Source organism: Fragaria vesca, linkage group LG6 (assembly GCF_000184155.1).
Source record: "Fragaria vesca subsp. vesca linkage group LG6, FraVesHawaii_1.0, whole genome shotgun sequence".
NCBI classification, from domain to species: domain Eukaryota; kingdom Viridiplantae; phylum Streptophyta; class Magnoliopsida; order Rosales; family Rosaceae; genus Fragaria; species Fragaria vesca.
The window spans coordinates 24,813,169-24,836,897 of NC_020496.1; the positions used below are offsets into that span (position 1 = coordinate 24,813,169).

General features: G+C 37.9%; 5 protein-coding genes across 5 annotated transcripts; all 5 read right to left on the reverse strand.

The window, feature by feature from the left end:
- Positions 1 to 76: 76 nt before the first annotated feature.
- LOC101306940 (peroxisomal (S)-2-hydroxy-acid oxidase GLO4-like) lies at positions 77 to 3,193 on the reverse strand. The gene is made up of 12 exons (XM_004303668.1): positions 3,067 to 3,193; positions 2,475 to 2,622; positions 2,266 to 2,390; positions 2,142 to 2,188; positions 1,980 to 2,057; positions 1,751 to 1,875; positions 1,535 to 1,592; positions 1,338 to 1,400; positions 1,078 to 1,150; positions 743 to 843; positions 497 to 601; positions 77 to 395 (listed from the first exon to the last, which is right to left on the reverse strand). Exons 2-12 carry the CDS (start codon positions 2,615 to 2,617, stop codon positions 216 to 218), a joined length of 1,098 nt encoding a protein of 365 aa, XP_004303716.1. The 5' UTR covers positions 2,618 to 2,622; positions 3,067 to 3,193; the 3' UTR covers positions 77 to 215.
- A 290-nt stretch (positions 3,194 to 3,483) lies between these two features.
- On the reverse strand, positions 3,484 to 7,701 carry LOC101307228 (peroxisomal (S)-2-hydroxy-acid oxidase GLO4-like). The gene is made up of 12 exons (XM_004303669.1): positions 7,597 to 7,701; positions 6,198 to 6,346; positions 5,979 to 6,103; positions 5,831 to 5,900; positions 5,719 to 5,782; positions 5,513 to 5,637; positions 5,256 to 5,316; positions 5,103 to 5,165; positions 4,735 to 4,807; positions 4,241 to 4,341; positions 3,990 to 4,094; positions 3,484 to 3,887 (listed from the first exon to the last, which is right to left on the reverse strand). Exons 2-12 carry the CDS (start codon positions 6,338 to 6,340, stop codon positions 3,708 to 3,710), a joined length of 1,110 nt encoding a protein of 369 aa, XP_004303717.1. The 5' UTR covers positions 6,341 to 6,346; positions 7,597 to 7,701; the 3' UTR covers positions 3,484 to 3,707.
- A 7,218-nt stretch (positions 7,702 to 14,919) lies between these two features.
- On the reverse strand, positions 14,920 to 17,810 carry LOC101307515 (peroxisomal (S)-2-hydroxy-acid oxidase GLO4-like). Its single transcript, XM_004303670.1, has 11 exons — positions 17,668 to 17,810; positions 17,448 to 17,572; positions 17,327 to 17,373; positions 17,175 to 17,252; positions 16,970 to 17,094; positions 16,719 to 16,779; positions 16,528 to 16,590; positions 16,145 to 16,217; positions 15,761 to 15,861; positions 15,510 to 15,614; positions 14,920 to 15,399 (listed from the first exon to the last, which is right to left on the reverse strand). The coding sequence occupies exons 1-11, from the start codon at positions 17,808 to 17,810 to the stop codon at positions 15,220 to 15,222; spliced, it is 1,101 nt and encodes a 366-aa protein (XP_004303718.1). The 3' UTR covers positions 14,920 to 15,219.
- Positions 17,811 to 18,977: 1,167 nt separating this feature from the next.
- On the reverse strand, positions 18,978 to 21,752 carry LOC101314492 (zinc finger CCCH domain-containing protein 62-like). Its single transcript, XM_004305715.1, has 9 exons — positions 21,610 to 21,752; positions 21,389 to 21,501; positions 21,086 to 21,200; positions 20,939 to 21,000; positions 20,659 to 20,710; positions 20,226 to 20,337; positions 19,985 to 20,083; positions 19,781 to 19,908; positions 18,978 to 19,654 (listed from the first exon to the last, which is right to left on the reverse strand). The coding sequence occupies exons 1-9, from the start codon at positions 21,750 to 21,752 to the stop codon at positions 19,096 to 19,098; spliced, it is 1,383 nt and encodes a 460-aa protein (XP_004305763.1). The 3' UTR covers positions 18,978 to 19,095.
- Positions 21,753 to 22,712: 960 nt separating this feature from the next.
- On the reverse strand, positions 22,713 to 23,438 carry LOC101314781. Its single transcript, XM_004305716.1, has one exon. It carries the CDS (start codon positions 23,436 to 23,438, stop codon positions 22,713 to 22,715), a length of 726 nt encoding a protein of 241 aa, XP_004305764.1.
- Between the last annotated feature and the right edge of the window lie 291 nt (positions 23,439 to 23,729).

Genomic DNA, 23,729 nt, shown 5'->3' on the forward strand with positions numbered 1-23,729 from the left:
TTGCTTCGTAATAGTCCAGCAATAAAATGATACTGAACAGAAGTCACAAGCTTGAAAATTTATTATATATCTATAATTACCTGTCTTGTGCTTATTTCATGTTTAAACTTTAAACTGAACTTAGGATGTTGCATTTTCCCCAAATTGGATATGGATATCTCATTTTCATGTTTCAAGAAGAAATTAAGCTTTATTCAAAACAAGAGAAGAAGGAATTAAAGCATGGAGCTGATTCTATCACATTCTGTTCTCACGTGGCTCCTGGTAATGTCATGAACACTAGGACAGCCAGAGAGAGCCATAGTGAGCTCTAGTTCATCCTTCAACATCTTCATGACCTTTCTCACACCATCTTCTCCATCTGCTGCGAGGCCATAGAGTACAGGCCTTCCAACCTGCATCCACACAATTACAATAATTATAGCAGCAGGAGAAAATACTATATCTGTAGATTGAAAGCTACATGATTAAACAACAGTAGGGTGGAGATCTGTACAAGGACGGCTTGTGCTCCGAGGGCTAATGCCTTGAAGATGTCAGTTCCTCGTCGTATTCCTCCATCAAAAAGAACAGGAACTTTCCCTCCAACAGCTTGAACCACCTGATTAACATGAGAGCAAAATGCATACTAATAAGTTCTAACTAAACCTTAAGAACAAGTTTCCTTCTTACTTCAAAAGATTGCACAGATTTGTGTTTGAACAAGTTACACCAGCTAAATGAACTAAAAATAGAGTTCCACCTCTTCCAGGACAGAAATAGTGGCAGGAGTGAAGTCTAGTTGCCGCGCTCCATGATTAGAGACAACTATCCCGGCAACACCTACTTCCACAGCCTTTCTTGCTGAATTGGTAGAACATCAAATTTTAGAAGGCTTTTTCTTGTCACTTCAAGAGTTCGAGCCAATTTATCAAATTGACTATCATGACTTTCCAAGTTAGTCTTGAAACGAATTAAAAACTGATATTTTCTACACCTTTATACTTTAACTCTACATGTCCTTTATGAGTTAATATTTACAAAAGGTAAAGATAAACAATCACAGAAATCAATGGAGGCTTGATTAGTTGATCTTACCATCTTCTTGAGTGAGTATACCCTTGACTAGAATCGGCAAGCTTGTAATAGATTTCAACCATCCTATTACGTCCTGCAGATGTTGTGCAAACCGAGAATTCGAGAATAAGAAACCGCTACAATTGTCACTTCGAAAAGTTAAAACAAAACAAAATATATATTAATCTGTCATGCATCATTGTAGTGGAGTCCTAAGAAAAGAGTCTATGACCTATTATCTAGAAGTATAAGAGCATATGTTAATCAGTAGAGACTTATACCTCCCAGCACAAAGAATCATCATAGGCCGCTCTGGCAAAAGCTTCCAAGTTGGATCCTTCATCCTGCAGTGTAAGTGCAGCATGACTATAAATCAACATGTAATATAAGAAAATTTTATATGATACTTTGTCTCACTAGAATGATTCTTACATAGTGAGAACATGGTGCAATTTTTAAAATTAACCATACAACTCACAGATTCTAGGGCAGTTGATATTAGGCCTTCAAAGTTCTTCAACTGAGGAGCAACCATTCTGCGGAAAATTTTGTCACCATCATGTTTCAAATGTGAAGCACATAAGTAAATGTGGTTCGTTGCATCATACAGGACTTGACGAAACAATATTTGACATCATGTTACAAAAGAGTTTTGATCCTGTATACATGTTAATCATTTGCAATATTTACTAACTTGTTCTTTATGTCTGCCTCTCTTCTGCCAAGCCTGGGAACATCAACAGTTAAGACAATTGCCTTGTATCCATTCTTTTCAGCTCTTTGAACAATCTGAGCTGATATATCTCGTCTCCTGAAAATCTGTTGAAATAGAGGATACCACGCCATAAACTAAAGTTATTCTATAAATAAACTAAATGATTGACAAGTAAAAATTTGAAATGTGCTCAAGAGAGGATTAGTACATATAATTGAAAGAACCGAACAGCACTGCAGCTCGAAGCAACCTCCTCCACCGTGCAGGTAGAATTATAGGACAAAATCTATGACGAGATAGAAACAGCACAATTCAAATATGAAATATCTAACCCACTTACATATTTACTCAATATATGTCATAAGAGTACCAGTATGGTGTTGGATGCAGCTGCAGCTCTAGCAGTGGCGACCTCTCCTGAAGGAAGAGCAGGTAAAAAGTTAGTGACCGAAATTCGGCAGTCTCAACAGAAACTCTTGCAAGACATATTAGACCTTCAGGGTGTGCTAACTGATGCATAGCGCTAGGAGCAATCATTATAGGTGCTGAGATTCTGTACCCCAATATAGTGGTTGACATATCAATTCTGCTAACATCTACAAGAACTCTAGGCCTTAACCTGTAAGAAAAACACATGTATTACTTAAACACCATTACAAAGAGAATTTCATATTACATTAATAACCAAGACAGTACAGATTACGTGATTTTGCGAAATGCTTCCACATTCTCTTTTAGCGTGAACTGGTCCTCAGCTCCCCCAGTATAAAAATCGTAGTACATTTTTGGAAGGACTTGTCTAGCCAATTCTTGGAATTCATTCACATTTACAGGTTCAGATGCCATTTGTCCTGGAAACATAAACAAAACAAAACTAAGGAGAGTATCAGGCAATCTATCGTAGACAATATAGTTTTTTCAAAAACTAGAAAAACAGAAGACATTGCACTCATCATCTCAAAATTAGATGAATCATATTTGAATCCTTCGATTGCAAATTACATATGGACATATCTGATGGAAACAAAGGTACATCTTAAGTATATTTATGAGGTTTGATTAACAATACAACAATAGGATCTGTATATATCCAGCGATTGTAAACCTTTTCAATTCAATGAAATTCAGTTTCTACAGTTTACACTCTAAAAGCTTCTATATTATACTTCAGAATTAGTTGTAAAACAGCTACTAACTGTTTCTAAACCATTTAAAAGGAAATAACAGCCTTCATGCTCATAAACTCATATGATTAGCTAAAAAGTTGATCTTAAACAAAACAAAGCAACACATACCTTTGACTGGGAAACCCAATATTGTTCTGTTCTTCAGAACTGGAAAGACACAGGTAAATTTGATATTTCTTGACTAAAGAAAGTTTTAAGTTTCAGATAGAGAAACAGAGTCGTACTATATTTTTTGGTTTTATGTTTTGTGGGGTTGATCAGCATTTGATATCTACCACTATCTATGTCCTTTTCTGAGGAAGTTCTTTCGTAATAAAACAAGTATTGCTTCAGAATGTGGGGACTGATACAGAAGAAGATAGAGACCAAGTTTGGCATCGTTTGCTGATACTCACTGAAGGAGTTATTATAATTGATCAATTCTAGTGTCATGTGTGACTCATGCCAAGTCATTTGCACTAGTAAAAGAAGTATTCAAGAAGAAAGGAAAAAGTCTTGTACATGTTCTTATTAGAAAGGCTAGCTGGTCAACTATTCATCATTTTAGTGGTTCTCATTAGAAAAGTTCCTGAAATTCTTATAGTAAGCAAATCAATGCCGATAAGGACATTGATTTACTTACCTAAGTAAGTTACAAGTTCATTTCAAGTTTACACTGAACACACAGGACTTACGGAAAACATTTACAGTTTCCCAAATTGGATAATGAGTCCATCTCTTATTTTGATGTATACAATATGAAGAAGGAACTAAAGCTGGGAGCGGAGCCTATCACATTCTGTTGTCACGTGGCTCCTGGTAATATCCTGAACACTAGGACAGCCAGAGAGAGCCATAGTGAGCTCTAGCTCATCCTTCAACATCTTCATCACCTTTCTCACCCCATATTCTCCATCTGCTGCAAGGCCAAAGATTACAGGCCTTCCAACCTGCACCTCAAACATTTACATTAACTATCGCGGCAGGAGAAACTACTATACAGTTTATTGTAAAGCTATATGTTCAAACAACAGTAGGATGGAGATGTTTACAAGGACGGCTTGTGCTCCGAGCGCTAATGCCTTGAAGACGTCAGTTCCTCGTCGTATTCCTCCATCAAAAAGAACAGGAACTTTCCCTCCAACAGCTTGAACCACCTGAGTTTACATGATAGCAAAAAGCATACTAATAAGTTCTAACTGAACCTTAAGAAACAAGTTTCCATCTCACTTCAAAAATGGCTCAAATTAGTGTGCATGTGAACAAGTTACACCAGTTAAATGAACTAAAAATAGAGTTCCACCTCTTCCAGGACAGAAATAGAGGCTGGAGTGTAGTCTAGTTGACGTGCTCCATGATTAGAGACAACAATCCCGGCAACACCTACTTCCACAGCCTTTCTTGCTGAAATGGTAGAACATGCATATCAGGTTTTACAAGACCTTTTGTAACTTTGACTTCAAGAGTCAAGCCGATTTATCCAACTGACTATTGTGACTTGTGAAGTTATTATCATTCCATGACCAGTCAATTGAAGAAAATACAGAGCTGATAAAGTAGTTTGGGGTTTACGTCCAAAACCAATTGGCAATGGATGGAGTAGCCCAAACCCTTATAAACCTACAGGCAAGGTCCCATATTCCCGATGTGGGATTATATCTCAACAATCCGCATGATTTGGATGGAAGTCAACATTTTTAGACCTTTTCTTGCAAACATCATTATGAGTAAATATTTACAAATGCTAATGACAAAGTCACATATATGAGTAGATGCAGCATCATTAGTTGATCTTACCATCTTCATGAGTGAGTATACCCTTCATTAAAATGGGCAAGTTTGTAATAGATTTCAACCATCCTACTACATCCTGCAGATCAATATCATTCAAACTGAGGAGTCACGAACAAAAAGCTGGTAACACAGGCCCTTCTCAAGAAAAAAAAAAAAACTGGTAACTTAGGCACTCAAATGTCATTTGCTTTATCTTCAATTCCTTTTTTTTTAATTTTTTTTTTATAGAATTTATAGAATTTTTATCTTCAATCAGTCTACACAGAAAGTTAAAATTAACTGAATAATGTACGAATTGTCTGATAAGTCTCACAGATATTGTCACTAGGAAGCATAAGAGAGTATTATCAGAAGAGTATGCTGACTTATACCTCCCAGCACAAAGAATCATCATGAGACGCTCTGGCAAAAGCTTCCAAGTTGGATCCTTTATCCTGCAGGGTAAGTGTGCATATAAATAAACATGTGTTAGAAGGAATTAAAAAGCAGTACCATTTGTCACTAGCTGGAACGATACAACTCACAGTTTCTAGTAGTTCAGTTGATATTAGGCCTTCAAAGTTTCTCAACTTAGGTGAAATCATTCTGCGAAAACCTTTGTCAGCATTCAATGATAGGATTTTCGAAACAACGTTTGACATGATGCATGTTACACAAAAGAATTCATTATGATATTACACATAAAAAATCATTATCCTATTTCCAATTTCACATCATATATATAGAGAGCATTCATTTGCAATTTTGAGAAACAGAACAAATAAAATTGGAAGACACTAACTTGTTCTTTATGTCTGCCTCTCTTCTACCAAGTCTGGGACTATCAACAGTTAGGACAATGGCCTTGTATCCATTTTTTTCAGCTCTTCGAACTATCTGTGCTGATATATCTCGTCTCTTACAAATCTGTGCCATAAGAAGAAATTTTCTATAAATGAAAAACTGATAAGTGAATTGAAATGAGCTCAAGAGGGAATAAGTACGCACATATAATTGAAAGAACCGAACAGCATTGCAGCTTGAAGCAACCTCCTCCACAGTGCAGGTAGAACTGTTGGACAATATCTATGAAGGAAAACACTACAATTCAAACACCTACCTCCAGTTACATGTGAATTTAATAAATGCGGTGTTGGATGCAGCTGCTGCTCTAGCTGTGGCCACCTCTCCTGAAAGAGCAGGTTAAAAGTTAATGTCTGATGTTCACCAATCTCAACTGAAACTCTTGTTAGACGAACTAATTGGACCTTCAGGGTGTGCTAACTGATGCCTCGAAGTAGGAGCAATCATTATAGGCGCTGAGATTTTGTAACCCAATACAGTGGTTGACATATCGATCCTGCTAACATCTACCAGAACTCTAGGCCTTAACCTGATAGAAAACACACACATATATACATATATCATTTAAAGTGATTTTTAAAGAGAGTTCATATTACATTAATCATCAAACGGCTATGCATTACATGATTCTGCGAAATGCTTCGACATTCTCTCTTAGCGTGAACTGATCCTCAGCTCCCCCATTATAGAAATCATAGTACATTTTTGGAAGGACTTGCTTAGCCAATTCTTGGAATTCATTGACGTTTACAGGTTCAGACGACATTTATCCCTGAAACGTAAACATTAATCAACTAATCATTAAGTTTTGGGCAATCTATGAAAATATCACATTAACATGTCAATACTTGGAATTCATTCACATTTACAGGTTCAGATGCCTTTTGTCCTGGAAACATAAACAAAACAAAACTAAGGAGAGTATCAGGCAATTAATCTATCGTAGACAATATCTAGTTTTTTCAAAAACTAGAAAAATAGAAGACATTGCACTCATCATCTCAAAATTAGTTGAATCATATTTGAATCCTTCGATTGCAAATTACATATGGACATATCTGATGGAAACAAAGTTGCATCTTAAGTATATTTATGAGGTTTGATTAACAATACAACAATGAAAATTGTTCGTGTCAGAATTTAGATGAAATATTATGTTTGACAATTCAACTATGTACACGTAACGTGCGTTTAAAAGTCACGAACTCCATGAGAGACTACGACTTTTCAACGACGGCAAAGGTATAATAACGAATAAAACCCTGGTGTATGATTAAAACAAAATGTTTAGAAGATCTTAGAGGTCACGGCTAGCTTCCTCGACCTCCAACATGCTATACTCGAATGTCAAGAGCTAAGTTGTAGCCCCGTCAACACCGAGACTTGCAATACCATGGTTGGCTGGACGACATCCATGAGACAATTAGAGGGGATGTGTCTTGCATAAGGTTAATTGAAGAGTATATGAATCTACCTCAATTTAGGGATCATATCCTATCTAACCATGCAGATGTCATAACCCCATTACCTATGCCAACATCAATAATAGTGAAGCATGGTGTAGGTTGAAAGAGACCATGTATTTTGTGACACGTACCCTTGTTCTAAACACCCCATGCATGAAAAGGAGTTGAAGAGTATTAGAGCATCTCCAACGGTGTAGTCCAAATCCACCGTGGAGCTCCAACGTTAACAAAAGACCACACCCTGCCTCTCTAACCCACCGTTCAAATCCACCGTGGATGACTACTCCAGTCTCACCTTGTCAAACTTGACAAGATCAACTCCTCTTGTCAAATCTTTTTTTATTGTTCATGGCAGGTCTTCAAATCTTCCTCTAGTCCATGTATTTCTTCCTACAATACCCAAATTTCGCACCCAGACCTTCATCCTTCATTCAAACCCAGACAAAATTTTCGCACCCAGACCTTCATTCAAACCCAGACAAAATATTTTTCATTCAAATTTGGCGAAATAAAGAAAAGAGATTGGAGGGTTGAGAGTTCAAAATGAAAAACTCACGGATTGGATTTAAGGTGTGATTGTCATGCATGTTGCATCTTGAGGTCGGATCGGGACTGCGTTCACAATATTGATGCTTCTTTGATCTCACATATAAACTAAAAGAGGAAGAAGGGAAAGATAACAGAAGGGATCGAAGAAGATGAAGAGAGAAATAGAGAGAGGGCGGATGAAGGAGAAGTAGTGGGTGCGATAGTGGAGTCCCAAAGTAATGAAATGGATCAGTGAAAATAGGATTTTTGTGTTTGATCGGTGAGAAAGAGATAAGCAGAGTTTAAGTTGAGTTTGATACGTGAGAAACCGGGAGAGATAGAATAGTTGAAGTTTCATAATAAAAATCTAACAATAAAATATTTAACTCTTTTGACAGAATGGTTGGAGTGAAAATTTGCCAAATTGTCAAAATCCACCTCACATGTCAAAATTTGAATTTGACCAAAAACTTTGACACTCTTACTGGAGTTGCTCTTACAAGTAGTGAAGACTCCAAGCAAGAGGTACGGACTTGACATAAAAGTGAGGAGGCACCATGCTGGGAATTATTGAGCACAAGACCCATATTTCCAACAGTAGTTCACAACCACCCCAAAGCCCTATAAAAAGAGGCACTCTCATTCATGGAGGAAGGGACAGACTCTTATTTTCCACAAGGAAAAACTCCACATTCACTTCTTTAACTCCATCAAAGGAAGAGTTCGACGACCCACCGGTGTTCAAGCAGGAAGTCACTCTCTTGCTACGCCTCATCAATAGATCTCAAACCAGTTCCTCAAGCTTACGATCATCCGGCAAAGTCAGTCAACATCCACAAGAAGAGATGAGCCCCCCACTCATGAATGTTAGCCCCCATACCGATCCATATCGGATTCAACGGAGACCTCTTTGACTAAAGTGTACAACAAAATTTTGCATCAACAGAAATATTGTTGACACTCTAAAAGCTTCTATATTATACTTCAGAATTAGTTGTAAAACAGCTATTAACTGTTTCTAAACCATTTAAAAGGAAATAACAGCCTTCATGCTCATAAACTCATATGATTAGCTAAAAAGTTGATCTTAAACAAAACAAAGCAACACATACCTTTGACTGGGAAACCCAATATTGTTCTGTTCTTCAGAACTGGAAAGACACTGGTAAATCTGATATTTCTTGACTAAAGCAAGTTTTAAGTTTCAGATAGAGAAACAGAGTCGTACTACATTTTTTGGTGTTATGTTTTGTGGGGTTGATCAGCATTTGATATCTACCACTATCTATGTCCTTTTCTGAGGATGTCGTTGCTTTCGTAATAATTTCGTAATAAAACAAGTATTGCTTCAGAATGTGGGGACTGATACAGAAGAAGATAGAGACCAAGTTTGGCATCGTTTGCTGATAGCCTGATACTCATTGAGAGAGTTATAATAATTGATCAATTCTAGTGTCATGTGTGACTCATGCCAAGTAAAAGAAGTATTCAAGAAGAAAGGAAAAAGTCATGTACATGTTCTTATTTGAAAGGCTAGCTGGTTATTCAACTAGTCGTTATTTTAGTGGTTCCCATTAGAAAGTGATACCGGGATTTACTGAGGGAAAAAGATAGATAAAACAAACTGATTGAACTCGCTCGCACTCCTTAAAATCCACCAAGAAGATAAGAGCAAAACTCGCCACTCTTAGGAATCCACCCAGAGATAAGAGTTTGATAGAAAATTGGGAAGAATTTCTTCTCCAACTTAGATTATATTTCTGATAAAAACTTGGCCGAATACAACGGAAACTTAACCCTCCTTTTATATGAAAGGCTGGGGAAAACTAAAAGACTAAATAACTGAAGAAATAAATATAACTTATTCAAAGCATCTTAACTCAAAGGTCTAGGAACTCAAACATCAAAGTTAAATGCTTCTTAATGTTTCTTAATTAGAACTGTTCACCACTTTCAAGGAATGCAGAAAGTTCAGAGTCATCATCGGTGTCATTCGCTTTCGCTTCGCATGAACTCGTCACTGAGTTTTCTTCATAATCATCCTCACAATATGGCGAAAGATCCACCACATTGAAAGTTACTTGGACACCATAGTTTCCAGGGAGTTCAATCTTGTAAGCATTGTCATTGATGCGTTGGATGACTTTAAAAGGACCATCAGCTCTAGGCTTCAGCTTACCATATCGTCCTCTAGGAAACCTTTCTTTACGAAGGTGAATCCACACCAAGTCTCCTTCTTTGAAAATAGCTGGCTTCCGGTGTTTGTTGGCTTGAGCTTGATACCGAGCATTCTTCTTGAGTATGTTGTTTCTCACTTATTCATGCAACTGCTTGATGTACTTGGCATGGTCTGCAGCATCACTACTAAACTGAATTGTTGTTGGAAGAGGAACCAAGTCTAAAGGGTTGATAGGATTCTTGCCATAAACAACAAAGAAAGGGCTGGTGCTGGTTGTTTGGCTAGGAGACCTATTGTAAGCAAATTCAGCTTGTGCCAATATCATATCCCACTGATGCAGGTTCTTTCCCACCAAACTTCTCAGCAAGTTTCCAAGGCTGCGGTTGACAACTTCAGTTTGTCCGTCAGTCTGAGGGTGATGAAAGGAACTGAATTGTAGCTTGGTTCCCAACTTTCTCCATAAAGTACGCCAAAAGTGCCCAACAAACTTTGAATCTCGATCAGAAGTAATGGTTTTTGGAATGCCGTGAAGTTTAACAACTTCCTTGAAGTACAAATCAGCAATGTGAGAGGCATCATTTGTTTTGTTGCAAGGTATGAAATGAGACATCTTTGAAAATCTATCAACCACCACCATGATTGAATCTTTATTCCTCTGAGTCCGGGGCAGACCTGTCACAAAATCAAGGCTAACATCTTCCTAAGGAGCTGTGGGAACTGGTAGAGGAGTGTACAGTCCTGTATTCAGACCGTGGGTCGTGGCCAAATGACAAGTCCTGCATCTTCCTACATGTCGTGTGACATCTCGCTCCAAGTGAGGCCAATAAAAATTTTCTTTAACCAAGGAAAGAGTTTTATCTCTACCAAAGCGCCCAGCTAAACCTCTTGCATGTATTTCAGCAAGTATGTTCTGTCGCAGTGACCCCTCATGAATGCACAGTCTATTTCCTTTGAAAAGATAGTCTTCTTGCAGTAGATAAGAGCCAACATGACCTTTAGCACATTCATCCCAAATTTTCTTGAAGAATGGATCTTCTGGGTATTGCTCCTTGAGAATTTCAAACCCCGTAACTTTAACGGTACTCAGAAAGGAGTGTCTCCTGCTTAAAGCATCTACTACTTGATTCATCTTCCCAGACTTATGCTTAATATGAAAAGTGTAGGCTTGCAAAAATTCCACCCACTTAGCATGTCTGTTATTCAACTTGTGTTACCCATTAATAAACCTCAAAGCCTCATGATCAGTAAAAAGAATAAACTCCTTACAAATAAGATAATGCCTATAGTGATTTAAAGCTCGCACAATTGCATAAAATTATTTATCATAAGTGGAGTACCTGGTGCGGGAAAGATTTAGTTTTTCATTGAAAAAGGCAACTGGCTTACCCTCTTGACTGAGTACAGCGCCAATGCCTACATTGGAAGCATCACAGTCCACTTCAAACACCTTGTTGAAATCTGGAAGCACCAAGATTGGGGCCTCTCTCATCTTTTTCTTAATCAACTCAAAACTCTGTTGAGCTTTTGCATTCCACTGAAATTTTCCTCCTTTCAAACATTCTGTGATTGGGGCAATGATGGTGCTGAACCCTCTTATGAATCTCCGGTAAAATGACGTCAAGCCATGAAAGCTTCTGATGTCATGAAGTGTTGCAGGAATAGGCCAATTGACAATAGCTTCAACCTTGGTTGGATTCATTGCAATACCTTCAGAAGAAATAACATATCCCAAAAAGGTTAATTGGGAGGCTAGAAACTCACACTTCTTTAGGTTCACAAACAACTTTTGTTCCCACAGTGTCTGCAACACTTGATGTAACTGCTCAAGATGAGAAGTCTGGTCTTTGCTGTAGATGAGAATATCATCAAAGTAGACAACCACATATCGACCAATACAAGACTTAAAGATGTGATTCATGAGCCTCATGAACGTGCTTGGGGCATTAGACAATCCGAAGGGCATTACCATCCATTCATACAAACCATCTCGTGTCTTGAAAGCAGTCTTCCATTCATCTCCTGGCCTCATGCGAATATGATAATAACCACTTCGCAGATCAATTTTGGAGAAGATAGTTGCACCATGCAGCTGGTCAAGAAGATCATCAAGCCGAGGAATTGGGAATCGGTATTTGATTGTAATCTTGTTAACTGCCCGGCTATCCACACACATCCGCCATGATCCGTCTTTCTTAGGAACAAGCAAAGCTGGTACGGCACATAGACTCATCCTTTCTCTTATTAAGCCTTTAGACATTTGCTCATCCACCTGCCTTTGTAACTCTTCAAACATCCTCTGTAGCTGCAGTGAGGGTGTTGTGGAGTCACGGGAAGCTTCTACGATCACCAGCATAAAAACTGCACTCTCTCCCTGCAGTTCTTCAAGAAATTCTGCTCTTGACAACAAAATTTTACTTCTCTCCTTTTGATCAGCTTCAACTTGCTTGTCACGCATGGACCTCCTTGAAACCTCAGTTTCTTTTACAGGACCAAGAGTAATCCTTGCACCATCTTTCTGAAAAGTGTAAGTATTTTTGTACCCATCATGTACAACTCTCCTGTCATACTGCCATGGTCTGCCAAGTAACAAATGACAAGCATCCATGGGCCACATCACACCAAACCTCATCTTTATAAATTAGACCAATTGAAAAGTGGACTAGACACTTTTGATCAACTCGTACCTCATTACCCTTTCGCAACCAGGAAAGCTTGTAAGGCCGCGAGTGTTTCTCTATGCTTAGATTCAACTTCTCTACCATGGTGGTAGCAATCACGTTTTCACAACTTCCTCCATCTATAATAACTTCACAGATTTTCCCACGAGCAGTGCATCTTGTATGAAAAAGATTGTTTCGTTGCGAGTCTTCTTCTTCTGCAAGAGAAGTATTTGAGCTACGGCGTACCACCAAGCTTTCACCTTGATCCCCATATGTAACTTCTTCAACAAAAATAGGTTCTCTGTCTCCGGTGAATATCCTTCTTCTTCAGAATCCTGCTCAACTTCTTCCGCAAGAGACACAATCCTGCGGTTAGGACATTCTGAGGCAATATGTCCCAAACCTTGGCATTTGAAACGCCGCCGTGAGCTAATACTTGAAGAACTAGGTTGCTGCTTCTGGCTGGATCCACTTTCATTTTTGGAGGGGGCCTTAGTTGAAGGCTTGACAGTGGGTGACACCTTGGACTCCTTGGAATAAGACTCACTCTCTTTGCTGGTTGAGGCATCACGTCCAGAGTACCGAAAGCTTCCTCCCCGCGCTCCTTTCTGTTGTTTTTCCATCTTAAGTGCCAACTTACAAACATCATTGAAAGTCCAATATTGCTGCAATTGAACCACATTACCAATCTCGGGTCTCAGACCTGCAAGATACCAAGCTATAGTTTGTTCTTCAGGTTCTGCCAGATCACGTACATTTAATCATGAGATCTTCGTATTCTCCTGTAAAATCTTCTACTGACATCTCCCTCTGCTTGAAATTGTGCAGTTTGAGGAAGTTATCTTGTCGATAGTCTTCTGGCAAATACTTTCTCTTCAACTCCCTCTTCATCTTCTGCCAAGTCACAATCTTGCCTCTTCCTTGTCTTTCTCTCTGCCTCAAGAGTTTCTCCCACCATGAGGAGGCTCGTTTTCTCAATTTCACAGCAGCAATTTTCAAAGTTTCTCAACTTAGGTGAAATCATTCTGCGAAAACCTTTGTCAGCATTCAATGATAGGATTTTCGAAACAACGTTTGACATGATGCATGTTACACAAAAGAATTCATTATGATATTACACATAAAAAATCATTATCCTATTTACAATTTCACATCATATATATAGAGAGCATTCATTTGCAATTTTGAGAAACAGAACAAATAAAATTGGAAGACACTAACTTGTTCTTTATGTCTGCCTCTCTTCTACCAAGTCTGGGACTATCAACAGTTAGGACAATGGCCTTGTATCCATTTTTTTCAGCTCTTCGAACTATCTGTGCTGATATATCTCGTCTCTTTCTCTCTGCCTCAAGAGTTTCTCCCACCATGAGGAGGCTCGTTTTCTCAATTTCACAGCAGCAATTTTCACCCTGCGGTGCTCTGCAACATCCTTCAAATCAAAAATCCTTTCTACAGTATGGAGCCAATCAATAAATTCATCAGGTTGTGAACGACCCTCGAAATCTGGAATGTCAACCTTGATGTCAAAATCTGGTCGGCGATTCTGAATTCTTCAAGGATGACGAGGGGAAGCATCTTCACTGCCGGAACTTTGACTTGGATCTTGGTGGAAAGGATTTTCTCCTTCTGCACTTCCACTAGACCTTTCATCTTTTGAACCACGAAGATTAAGTTGATCCAGTTGCTCTTGCAGTTCCTGCACTTGACGCTTGAGTTCTTCGATCTCAAAGTCATGATCAAGATCATCATTCTGTGCTCGGCGACCACCGCGGCCACGTCCTGCACCACGACGCCCAGCCATCCGGTGCTCTGATAGTAGAACTGATACCGGGATTTACTGAGGGGAAATGATAGATAAACAAACTGATTGAACTCGCTCGCCACTCCTTAGAATCCACCAAGGAGATAAGAGCAAAACTCGCCACTCTTAGGAATCCACCTAGAGGTAAGAGTTTGATAGAAAATTGGGAAGAACTTCTTTTCCAACTTAGATTATATTTATGATAAAAACTTGGTCGAATACAACAAAAACTTAACCCTCCTTTTATATGAAAGGCTAGGGAAAACTAAAAGACTAAATAACTGAATAAATAAATATAGAATTAAATTCAGTTTACCCCCTTGTGGTTTGGGAGTGACTTCATGTTAGTCCCTACACTTTTATTTTCATCAGTTTACCCCTTGAACTCTTCAATTTTTGTCTGCCGTGCCCAAATTCTCATATTCCGTTTGAATTGACTTTTAATTATCAACAGTTAAGGTTCGATTTGGACATATAAGGTCTGATTTGCCCAAATTCTAGATAATGACCTCACAGTTAAGGTTAAAATTATCAGCAGTTAAAGTCCGATTTGGACAGAATATAGGACATTTGGTCACGCTTGAAGAAAATTCAAAAGTTTAAGGGGTAAACTGGTGAAATTGAAAGTATAGGGATTAACATGAAGTTACTCCCAAACCTCATAGGGGTAAACTGAATTTAATTCATAAATATAACTTATTCAAAGCATCTTAACTCAAAGGTCTAGGAACTCAAACATCAAAGTTAAATGCTTCTTAATTAGAACTGTTCACCTCCTTCAAGGAATGCAGAAAGTCCAGAGTCATCATCGGTGTCAGAAAGGCTCCTGAAAATTCTTATAGTAAGTAAATCAATGCCGATCAGGACAATGATTTACTTACCTAAGTAAGTTACAAGTTCATTTCAAGTTGACACTGAACACACAGTACTTACGGAAAACATTTACAGTTTCCCGAATTGGATAATGAGTCCATCTCTTATTTTGATGCATGCAATATGAAGAAGGAACTAAAGCTGGGAGCGGAGTCTCTCACATTCTGTTGTCACGTGGCTCCTGGTAATATCCTGAACACTAGGACAGCCAGAGAGAGCCATAGTGAGCTCTAGCTCATCCTTCAACATCTTCATCACCTTTCTCACCCCATCTTCTCCATCTGCTGCAAGGCCAAAGATTACAGGCCTTCCAACCTGCACCTCAAACATTTACATTAACTATCGCGGCAGGAGAAACTACTATACAGTTTATTGTAAAGCTATATGTTCAAACAACTGTAGGAGGGAGAATTAGAGATGTTTACTAGGACAGCTTGTGCTCCGAGCGCTAATGCCTTGAAGACGTCAGTTCCTCGTCGTATTCCTCCATCAAAAAGAACAGGAACTTTCCCTCCAACAGCTTGAACCACCTGAGTTTACATGATAGCAAAAAGCATACTAATAAGTTCTAACTGAACCTTAAGAAACAAGTTTCCATCTCGCTTCAAAAATGGCTCAAATTAGTGTGCATGTGAACAAGTTACACCAGCTAAATGAACTAAATATAGAGTTCCACCTCTTCCAGGACATAAATAGAGGCTGGAGTGTAGTCTAGTTGACGCGCTCCATGATTAGAGACAACAATCCCGGCAACACCTACTTCCACAGCCTTTCTTGCTAAAATGGTAGAGAACATGTCAGGTTTTACAAGACCTTTTGTAACTTTGACTTCAAGAATCAAGCCGATTTATTCAACTGACTATTATGATTTGTGAAGTTATGATCATTCCATGACCAGTCAAATAAGTATTGAAGAAAATACAAAGCAATCCACATGATTTGGATGGAAGACAACATTTTTTAGACCTTTTCTTGCAAACATCATTATGAGTAAATATTTACAAATGCTAATGACAAAGTCACATATACGAGTAGATGCAGCATCATTAGTTGATCTTACCATCTTCATGAGTGAGTATACCCTTCATTAAAATTGGCAAGTTTGTAATAGATTTCAACCATCCTACTACATCCTGCAGATCAATATCACTCAAACTGAGGACTCACGAATAAAAAGCTGGTAGCACAGGCCCTTCTCAGAGAAAAAAAAAAANAAAAAAACTAGGTAACTTGGGCACTCAAATGACATTTGCTTTATCTTCAATCTTCTTCTTCTTTTTATTTATTTTTTTATTTTTTTATTTTTATTTTTTATCTTCAATCAGTCTACACAGAAAGTTAAAAGTAACTGAATAAAATATGTACAAATTGTCTGATAAGTCACTCAGATATTGTCACTAGAAGCAAAAGATAATGTTATCAGAAGAGTATGCTGACTTATACCTCCCAGCACAAAGAATCATCAAGAGACGCTCTGGCAAAAGCTTCCAAGTTGGATCCTTTATCCTGTAGGGTAAGTGTGCATATAAATAAACATGTGTTAGAATGAAAAAAATAAGCAATACCATTTGTCACTAGCTGGAACGATTCTTGCATGATATGATGAAAATTTCAGAGTTATCTATACAACTCACAGAGTCTAGTAGTTCAGTTGATATAAGGCCTTCAAAGTTTCTCAGCTGAGGAGAAATCATTCTGCGAAAAAATTTGTCAGCATTCAATGATAGGAATTTCGAAACAACGTTTGACATGATGCATGTTACACAAAAGAATTCATTATGATATTACAAATAAAAAATCATTATCCTATTTACAATTTCACATCATATAGAGCATTCATTTGCAATTTTGAGAAACAGAACAAATAAAATTGGAAGACACTAACTTGTTCTTTATGTCTGCTTCTCTTCTACCAATTCTGGGAACATCAACAGTTAGGACAATGGCCTTGTATCCATTTTTTTCAGCTCTTCGAACTATCTGTGCTGATATATCTCGTCTCTTATACATCTGTGCCATAAGAAGAGATTGCTATAAATGAAAAACTGATGAGTGAATTGAAATGAGCTCAAGAGTGAATAAGTACGCACATATAATTGAAAGAACCGAACAGCATTGCAGCTTGAAGCAACCTCCTCCACAGTGCAGGTAGAACTGTAGGACAATATCTATGAAGGAAAACACTACAATTAAAACACCTACCCCCAGTTACTTGTGAATTTAGTAAATGCGGTGTATGTACCATTATAGTGTTGGATGCAGCTGCTGCTCTAGCAGTGGCCACCTCTCCTGAAAAAGCAGGTTAAAAGTTAATGTCTGATGTTCACCAATCTCAACTGAAGCTCTTGCTAGACTAATTGGACCTTCAGGGTGTGCTAACTGATGCATAGAAGTAGGAGCAATCATTATAGGTGCTGAGATTTTGTAACCCAATACAGTGGTTGACATATCGATCCTGCTAACATCTACCAGAACTCTAGGCCTTAACCTGATACAAAACACACACATATATACATATATCATTTAAAGTGATTTTTAAAGAGAGTTTTATATTACATTAATCATCAAACGGTTATGCATTACATGATTCTGCGAAATGCTTCGACATTCTCTCTTAGCGTGAACTGATCCTCAGCTCCCCCAGTATAGAAATCATAGTACATTTTTGGAAGGACTTGTTTAGCCAATTCTTGGAATTCATTGACATTTACAGGTTCAGACGCCATTTATCCCTGAAAGGTAAACATTAGTCAACTAATCATTGAGTTTTGGGAAATCTATGAAAATATCACATTAACATGTCAACACTAGCGAAAGGGAACAAATATCACTCAGTAGCTCTCGAGCTTGATGAATCTTACCTGACTGGTTACATTGAAGTCTTAATATTAGCACTCAAGTAAATAAAGGGACATTGGTAAACATTCCCACAACTGACTTCTAGTTCATAAATTTTGTTCTAAAGAAAATAATGCAGAAATAAAAGCTTAAATTTTATACTTCATAACTAGCTCAAAAACTTCTGAGAACTTTTTCAAAACAAAAAATTAATTACCATTAGAAAGTGTAATGTAAGAGCCTTCATGTTCATATGGTAACCAATAAGCTTATATTAAACCAAAAACAAGCTGCTAAGTACCTGTGACAGAAGATTTAGAAATCCCAATATTCTTTTGTTCTTCAGAGCTGGAAAGCCACTATACCTTGCATAGTCTGATATTTTCTTGATCGAACAAGCTAGTGTTATATTTCAGATAGAAGAGGCAAATTATATACCTTTTTTCCTTTATCTCTATGGTAAGTAAGTGCTGTTGGAAGTTATCAGTATTGATGATAGATCTTTTGTGAGGACTGTGAAAGCAGCCAACTTAATTTGTCCATTCCAAATCTGAAGAGAATCTTCGTTGGCTTGTACTCGTACTGAGACCGACTGGTTAGGTGCCAAGTCATTGATAATGGTACAGTAAAATGTTTTCAGTACAAGGCAAAAAACTGACATCATCTCTCAGGGGATGAAATCACCCGTACCGGATTTTTCCAGTGCCAACAATAAGAAACTGACACGTGGAGTTTTACTTAACAAAATTTAACAGGAGTCTAACTCAGTTAGTTTTGATTTTATTTTTATTTTTTCATTTTGTCTTTTGACTCTTTTCTTCTTCCTTCTCCACCCATGTTCCAGCAGAAGCCTTGATCGAGAATCCTCTCCATCTTTCCTTATCTCTTTCCAAATTCAACCAAGTCTATTGCCCAGTCTCGGAACCTTTGATCAAAACCAGCTCACCAACAATTCAATCTTAACTCAAACAGGAGGATTTCAGCTGAAAAAGCTGAACAATGGTTATTAGAAAACAGTTAAAAATGAAGACTTCAAAAGAAAAAACGAGAGAAAATGAATGATCTCCTTCGACTTGACTCAAAAATTGTTCACCATGCACATAGTAACATACCACATCAAAATTGATCCAATGTTCAATCACCATGTTTGGCTCTGGAGCCGTGACTTGAGCATTACAAATTTGGGTTATAGAACCTCCTCTCATTGTAGCTATTTCCATAATTACAAGGCTGCCTCTCTTCCATCCTTTCTTTGTGATTCTCTCTCATTTCATGAGAAAATTTGCAGTTGCCACCATAATAACATCTGCCCTGAGCATAATGACGGCACACCTGCTTTTGGGCTTGTGTACTAGTCAGAAGACAGTTGGTCACAATTGTTAATGGCTGTCTTTGAGAAGCTTGACTGAAGTACCAATCTTGCATTAGTGAATGCTGTTTCACTTGAGGTTGAGTTGTCACTTTTCCATGCTCTACAGTCACTAAGCATGACTGTGGATCTCGAGGTTGAGTGGCTGGTTTCTTGAAATGGTGAGTTAGAGTTTCTGGTTTTGCAGAATCAGTAGACAATCCCAAATGACGTCCCCTATTTGTATTTCCTGGACCAACTGATTGATGAAGGTTTGCTGGATTAACAAGTGGATACGATTGATGAGGTTGAACTGGGGATATAAAAGTAGAGGTTGAGTTCAACTGAGACTGATTTTTTATTGGCTCCTCCTTTCTTGAAACCCTGAACAAGTACAGAGAACTTATGCTTGTAAAGAAGTGAAGGATAACAGAATGATACTAGGAAACTAGTAAAGCTGATAGATGTAAAAAGCTAGTGTCACTTGCAATCATATCCAATAGTCGATACCAATTTGTCCTTAGCGTTTTTCTCATGTCTTTCTCTTGGACGCGTGTTTCTCTGTCAGACCTAGCTAGAGATCCCCTTAAGTGCTTTTCCATCAAAGCTTTCTGCCTCTCCCCTTCATCTTCCCACCTCTAAGGAAAGACATATTAGCTACCATAAATTTGAAAACCACACGGTGACGAAGGAATGTAAATTACTTAAGCAAACCTGTCTCAAAGTTTTCAACCGGTAAAGATTCCGACCCTTGATTAGGAGGGGATGAAGTGGAGGGAGTGGTTTCTCCCCTTTGCTCCAGAGTACTTCAATCTGATCAGAATAGCAACCAAGAATAAAAACTTTAATGAACTCCCACCAATATTGTCTGGTATTTATTTCAATCTAAAATAATTGGTAATGTATGTGCTGTTCTTGTATTCTTTATATAGAACCATTAGATTCTTTGACTCACTGTAAATGTGTGCTGCTGTTTGGCAGCACCATAGCTTTCTTTCACAATCCGCCCTGCAACAGTCCTTGTGCCGCATGGAGGGCCTCTTCCACTCCTGGATGCTATGTCAAACCTGCAACAATAAACATTATCAATGTAAATATCAATATCGTAAACAACGTAAGTAGCAGTGCTGGCTGGTTATCTGATCCCATCATCATCAGATTCATTGTAACTTCTCGTCTCCGTGAGAATATCAAAGAGAACATATTTCAGATCGTTTAAGCTAATACAGTGAATGTCACAAGATGTAAATCACACATTCACACAGTACATGGCTGTATGCATCAAACTTAGAAGTAGGACTACTTAATCATATACTTGACAATTTCCACTTAAGCATATCTACAACTAACAAAAGAAACAAAGATAAAGCCAACAAAGAAGGCCTCACATTTCATAAACATTTTGTTCGAACATGACAACATCGCCGGTGCATGCATCACCTGCATAAAGCCATATATAAGAGGAATGAAAAGCAATTAAGAACAACAATATCTGACTGAACGGAACTCGCAACATTAATGGTTCTATAAAGAGTGGTTAAGGGGGGTTAATAGTTTATACAGTAGGGAATGAACAATGGACATTTGTTTTCAGAACTTAACAATAGGGTCAACACAATAATGATTATAATGACAAGCTGCTATCAAATTAGCATGTATACGGTATACCTTTACAATTCAAAACAAAGCTAGATGCCGGGTACTTCTTCTCACCTCCACCATTCAAAATCCTGAACAACATAAACAAACTATAAAAAAGAAATTGATGGGAACAACGACACATCTCCAAAAGGATACTAAAGTGAATGAAATTACTCTAGATGCTCCTTAATCCGCTGAATGAGCGTGTCCTTATTGCCGGTCAGTCTCAACCCATTCTTCCTCAAGTAGAGCTTACAGTGCTCCACTTTCATTTTCTCAATCTGATTGTCTGCCACCAAACAATGACAGACACAAATTTCATCACTACACCATAAAAACCGAACATGACCATTATTAATGACACACACACACACACACACACACACACACACACAATGGCAGCTTGTCTTCTGTTTGTGAAAAATGCTCAAACTGGGCATGCATTGTTTCAAAAGGGTAAAACATTTCAAGTCTCACCTTGAATAATCTTATGGACATGTTCATAGCTTTTAGCATCAATCTGATTAAGCTCAGGCACAACCACCTCCTCCCCATCAGGCTCTTCTTCAACATCAATAACCTCCACAATACTACAAACCCAGCAATACCCGTTTCAATCCCAACTCTTAAATCATACATTATCAGCCAAAATTTAAAAACCCATCAAAAAACAAAAGGGGGGTATCAGTATCACTCACCGGGTCTTGGATTTAGTCTTGACTGAGAGGTTTGAGAACTTGGCATGGGTTTCTTCTAGAGTGCTGTAACTCGGGTCATTTAACGAATCATCGGAATCGTATTCCGGGTCGGATCCTCCGGTTTCTGAGAAATGTTCAGCCATTGATGGGTTTGCTTCTGCTGCTTAAACGCCAAAAGGAACGCTTTTGTAATCGACAGAGGGGAAAAGGTGGAAACTTTGATTAGGAGAGAGAGAAGAAAGATTTATGTGAGGGCAAAATTTATGAAATACGACCGTTGGCCAAAATTGAAAATCTTCTTTCTTTAGTAAAAACTTTGAATTTTTAGCGTGTTAAATTTTTAGCTTCAAATTTTGACACAATCCTGATATTATAACTCAAATGAGTCAAATATCACATATATAAAACGGGTTTAAAATGTTTGAGTCAAATTGTATAAAGTGAGTCACCCTATGAGTCAATTCGTCGTGAGTTTGATATATATCACTAACATGTTTCAAAAGTGAAAATCGATCACTTATTTAAACGAGTATGTGTGTTCACGCATGAGTTTAACAACCACCATTCTCCAGTTCTGTTATTGTTCTTTGCTTTTATTTGCTATCCTCTTTGGTTGTCTCGACTCTTTCATGGATGATACATCTTTGGTGGAGAAGAGAAATCTGGTTCAAGGTGTGGTTCTAGATCCTCCATCTCTTGTCTCAAATCTCTTTTGGGGTATTTTGGTTACGGCTTATCGCACGACTTTATGTGGCTTTATTTTACTGTTTTTGGTTTTTAGGTTTAGTTTTCTTGTATTATTCTTTATGGGGTATATTATATTTTACTTTGGAAACATACCTTAAAATCGTAAAAAAGTGAGTCACCTATGTGTCAAGATTTTGTGACCAAAAATCTAATCCATAAAAATAACTCTGATCAAATGTCATTTAACAATAAACGCAGAACTTTAATTAGAAAATATTCTTGAATCCGATAAAAAAAAAATATATTCTTGTAAAATAGATGCTCTAATAAAAAAATCTGCAACAATCCCTAAAGCCTCCACAGCCGGCGTTCCTCTTCCCACGTTGGCGTTGATTGCCATTCACGGTGGTGTATTGTTATTGTGATTTTCTTTTGTTCGTAGGCCGGTTATATGGACCAAAACGTCCTTTCAAGTTTCCCTTAGCCCTAGGGTTCTGCTCCTTGCGCTCTCCTTTTGTATAAACCTTCTTAGTTCCAACTGGCCTTGAATTATAGCTGTTCACGAATACATTATCATGCTTCTCTGCAACTAACATCAAGTTGATAAGCTGATGAAACTGCGTGATCCTTTGAAAATTGTATTCCAATAAATATAGCTGTGATAATACTGATGCAGCGATGGGGAAGGATGAGAGAGTTTTCTCAATCAAATCTCTTTCTGTGACTGTCTCTCCACATAACTGAAGCATCGATTTCAGGCAAAGAGCCTCCGAATTATATTCAGCAACAGTCTTGAAGTCCAAGAAGCGTAGATCGTTCCACTTCTCCTTCAAGTCTGGGAGAATGGTGTCTTGAATATTGCCAAAATGTGCCTCAAGGGCAACCCTTAACTCTCTGGGGTCCTTGATTGACATGTACTCCCATGGGAGTGAGGTATCCATATGTCGCCTCATCAAACTGAGTGCTTGGGCTTTCTTTGCCGTACTCAGTTTGGCTAGATGATCAGGATTTAATCCCTGAATAGTTGCAGTTATGCCATGGGCAGTAAGAGCAATTTCGATGTCAGTCACCCATCGGAGATACTCCATGCCATTGTCATTAATGTCTAGTTTAGCGAATTCCAGCTCTTGCATGTCTGACATCTTGAAAATTTCTCTTGAGACTAATGTTGCTAGGGTTTGGGGTAATCTGTATTTCGTTCATAAATAAGAGACTCTATATATAGAGGATTAATTATAAGAACTTACATCAATATGGTAAATACATATTCCTATTACAAATTTACAACTAGGATATCCTAATCTCGTTTGAAATATATTCTCCAACATTAATATTTATATATGTTAAACCAATAAAACTTTTAGTCCTAGTACCGTTTGGTTCTACTAACATAAGTCTCTCTTTATATCTGACAGTATTGTAGCACATTAATT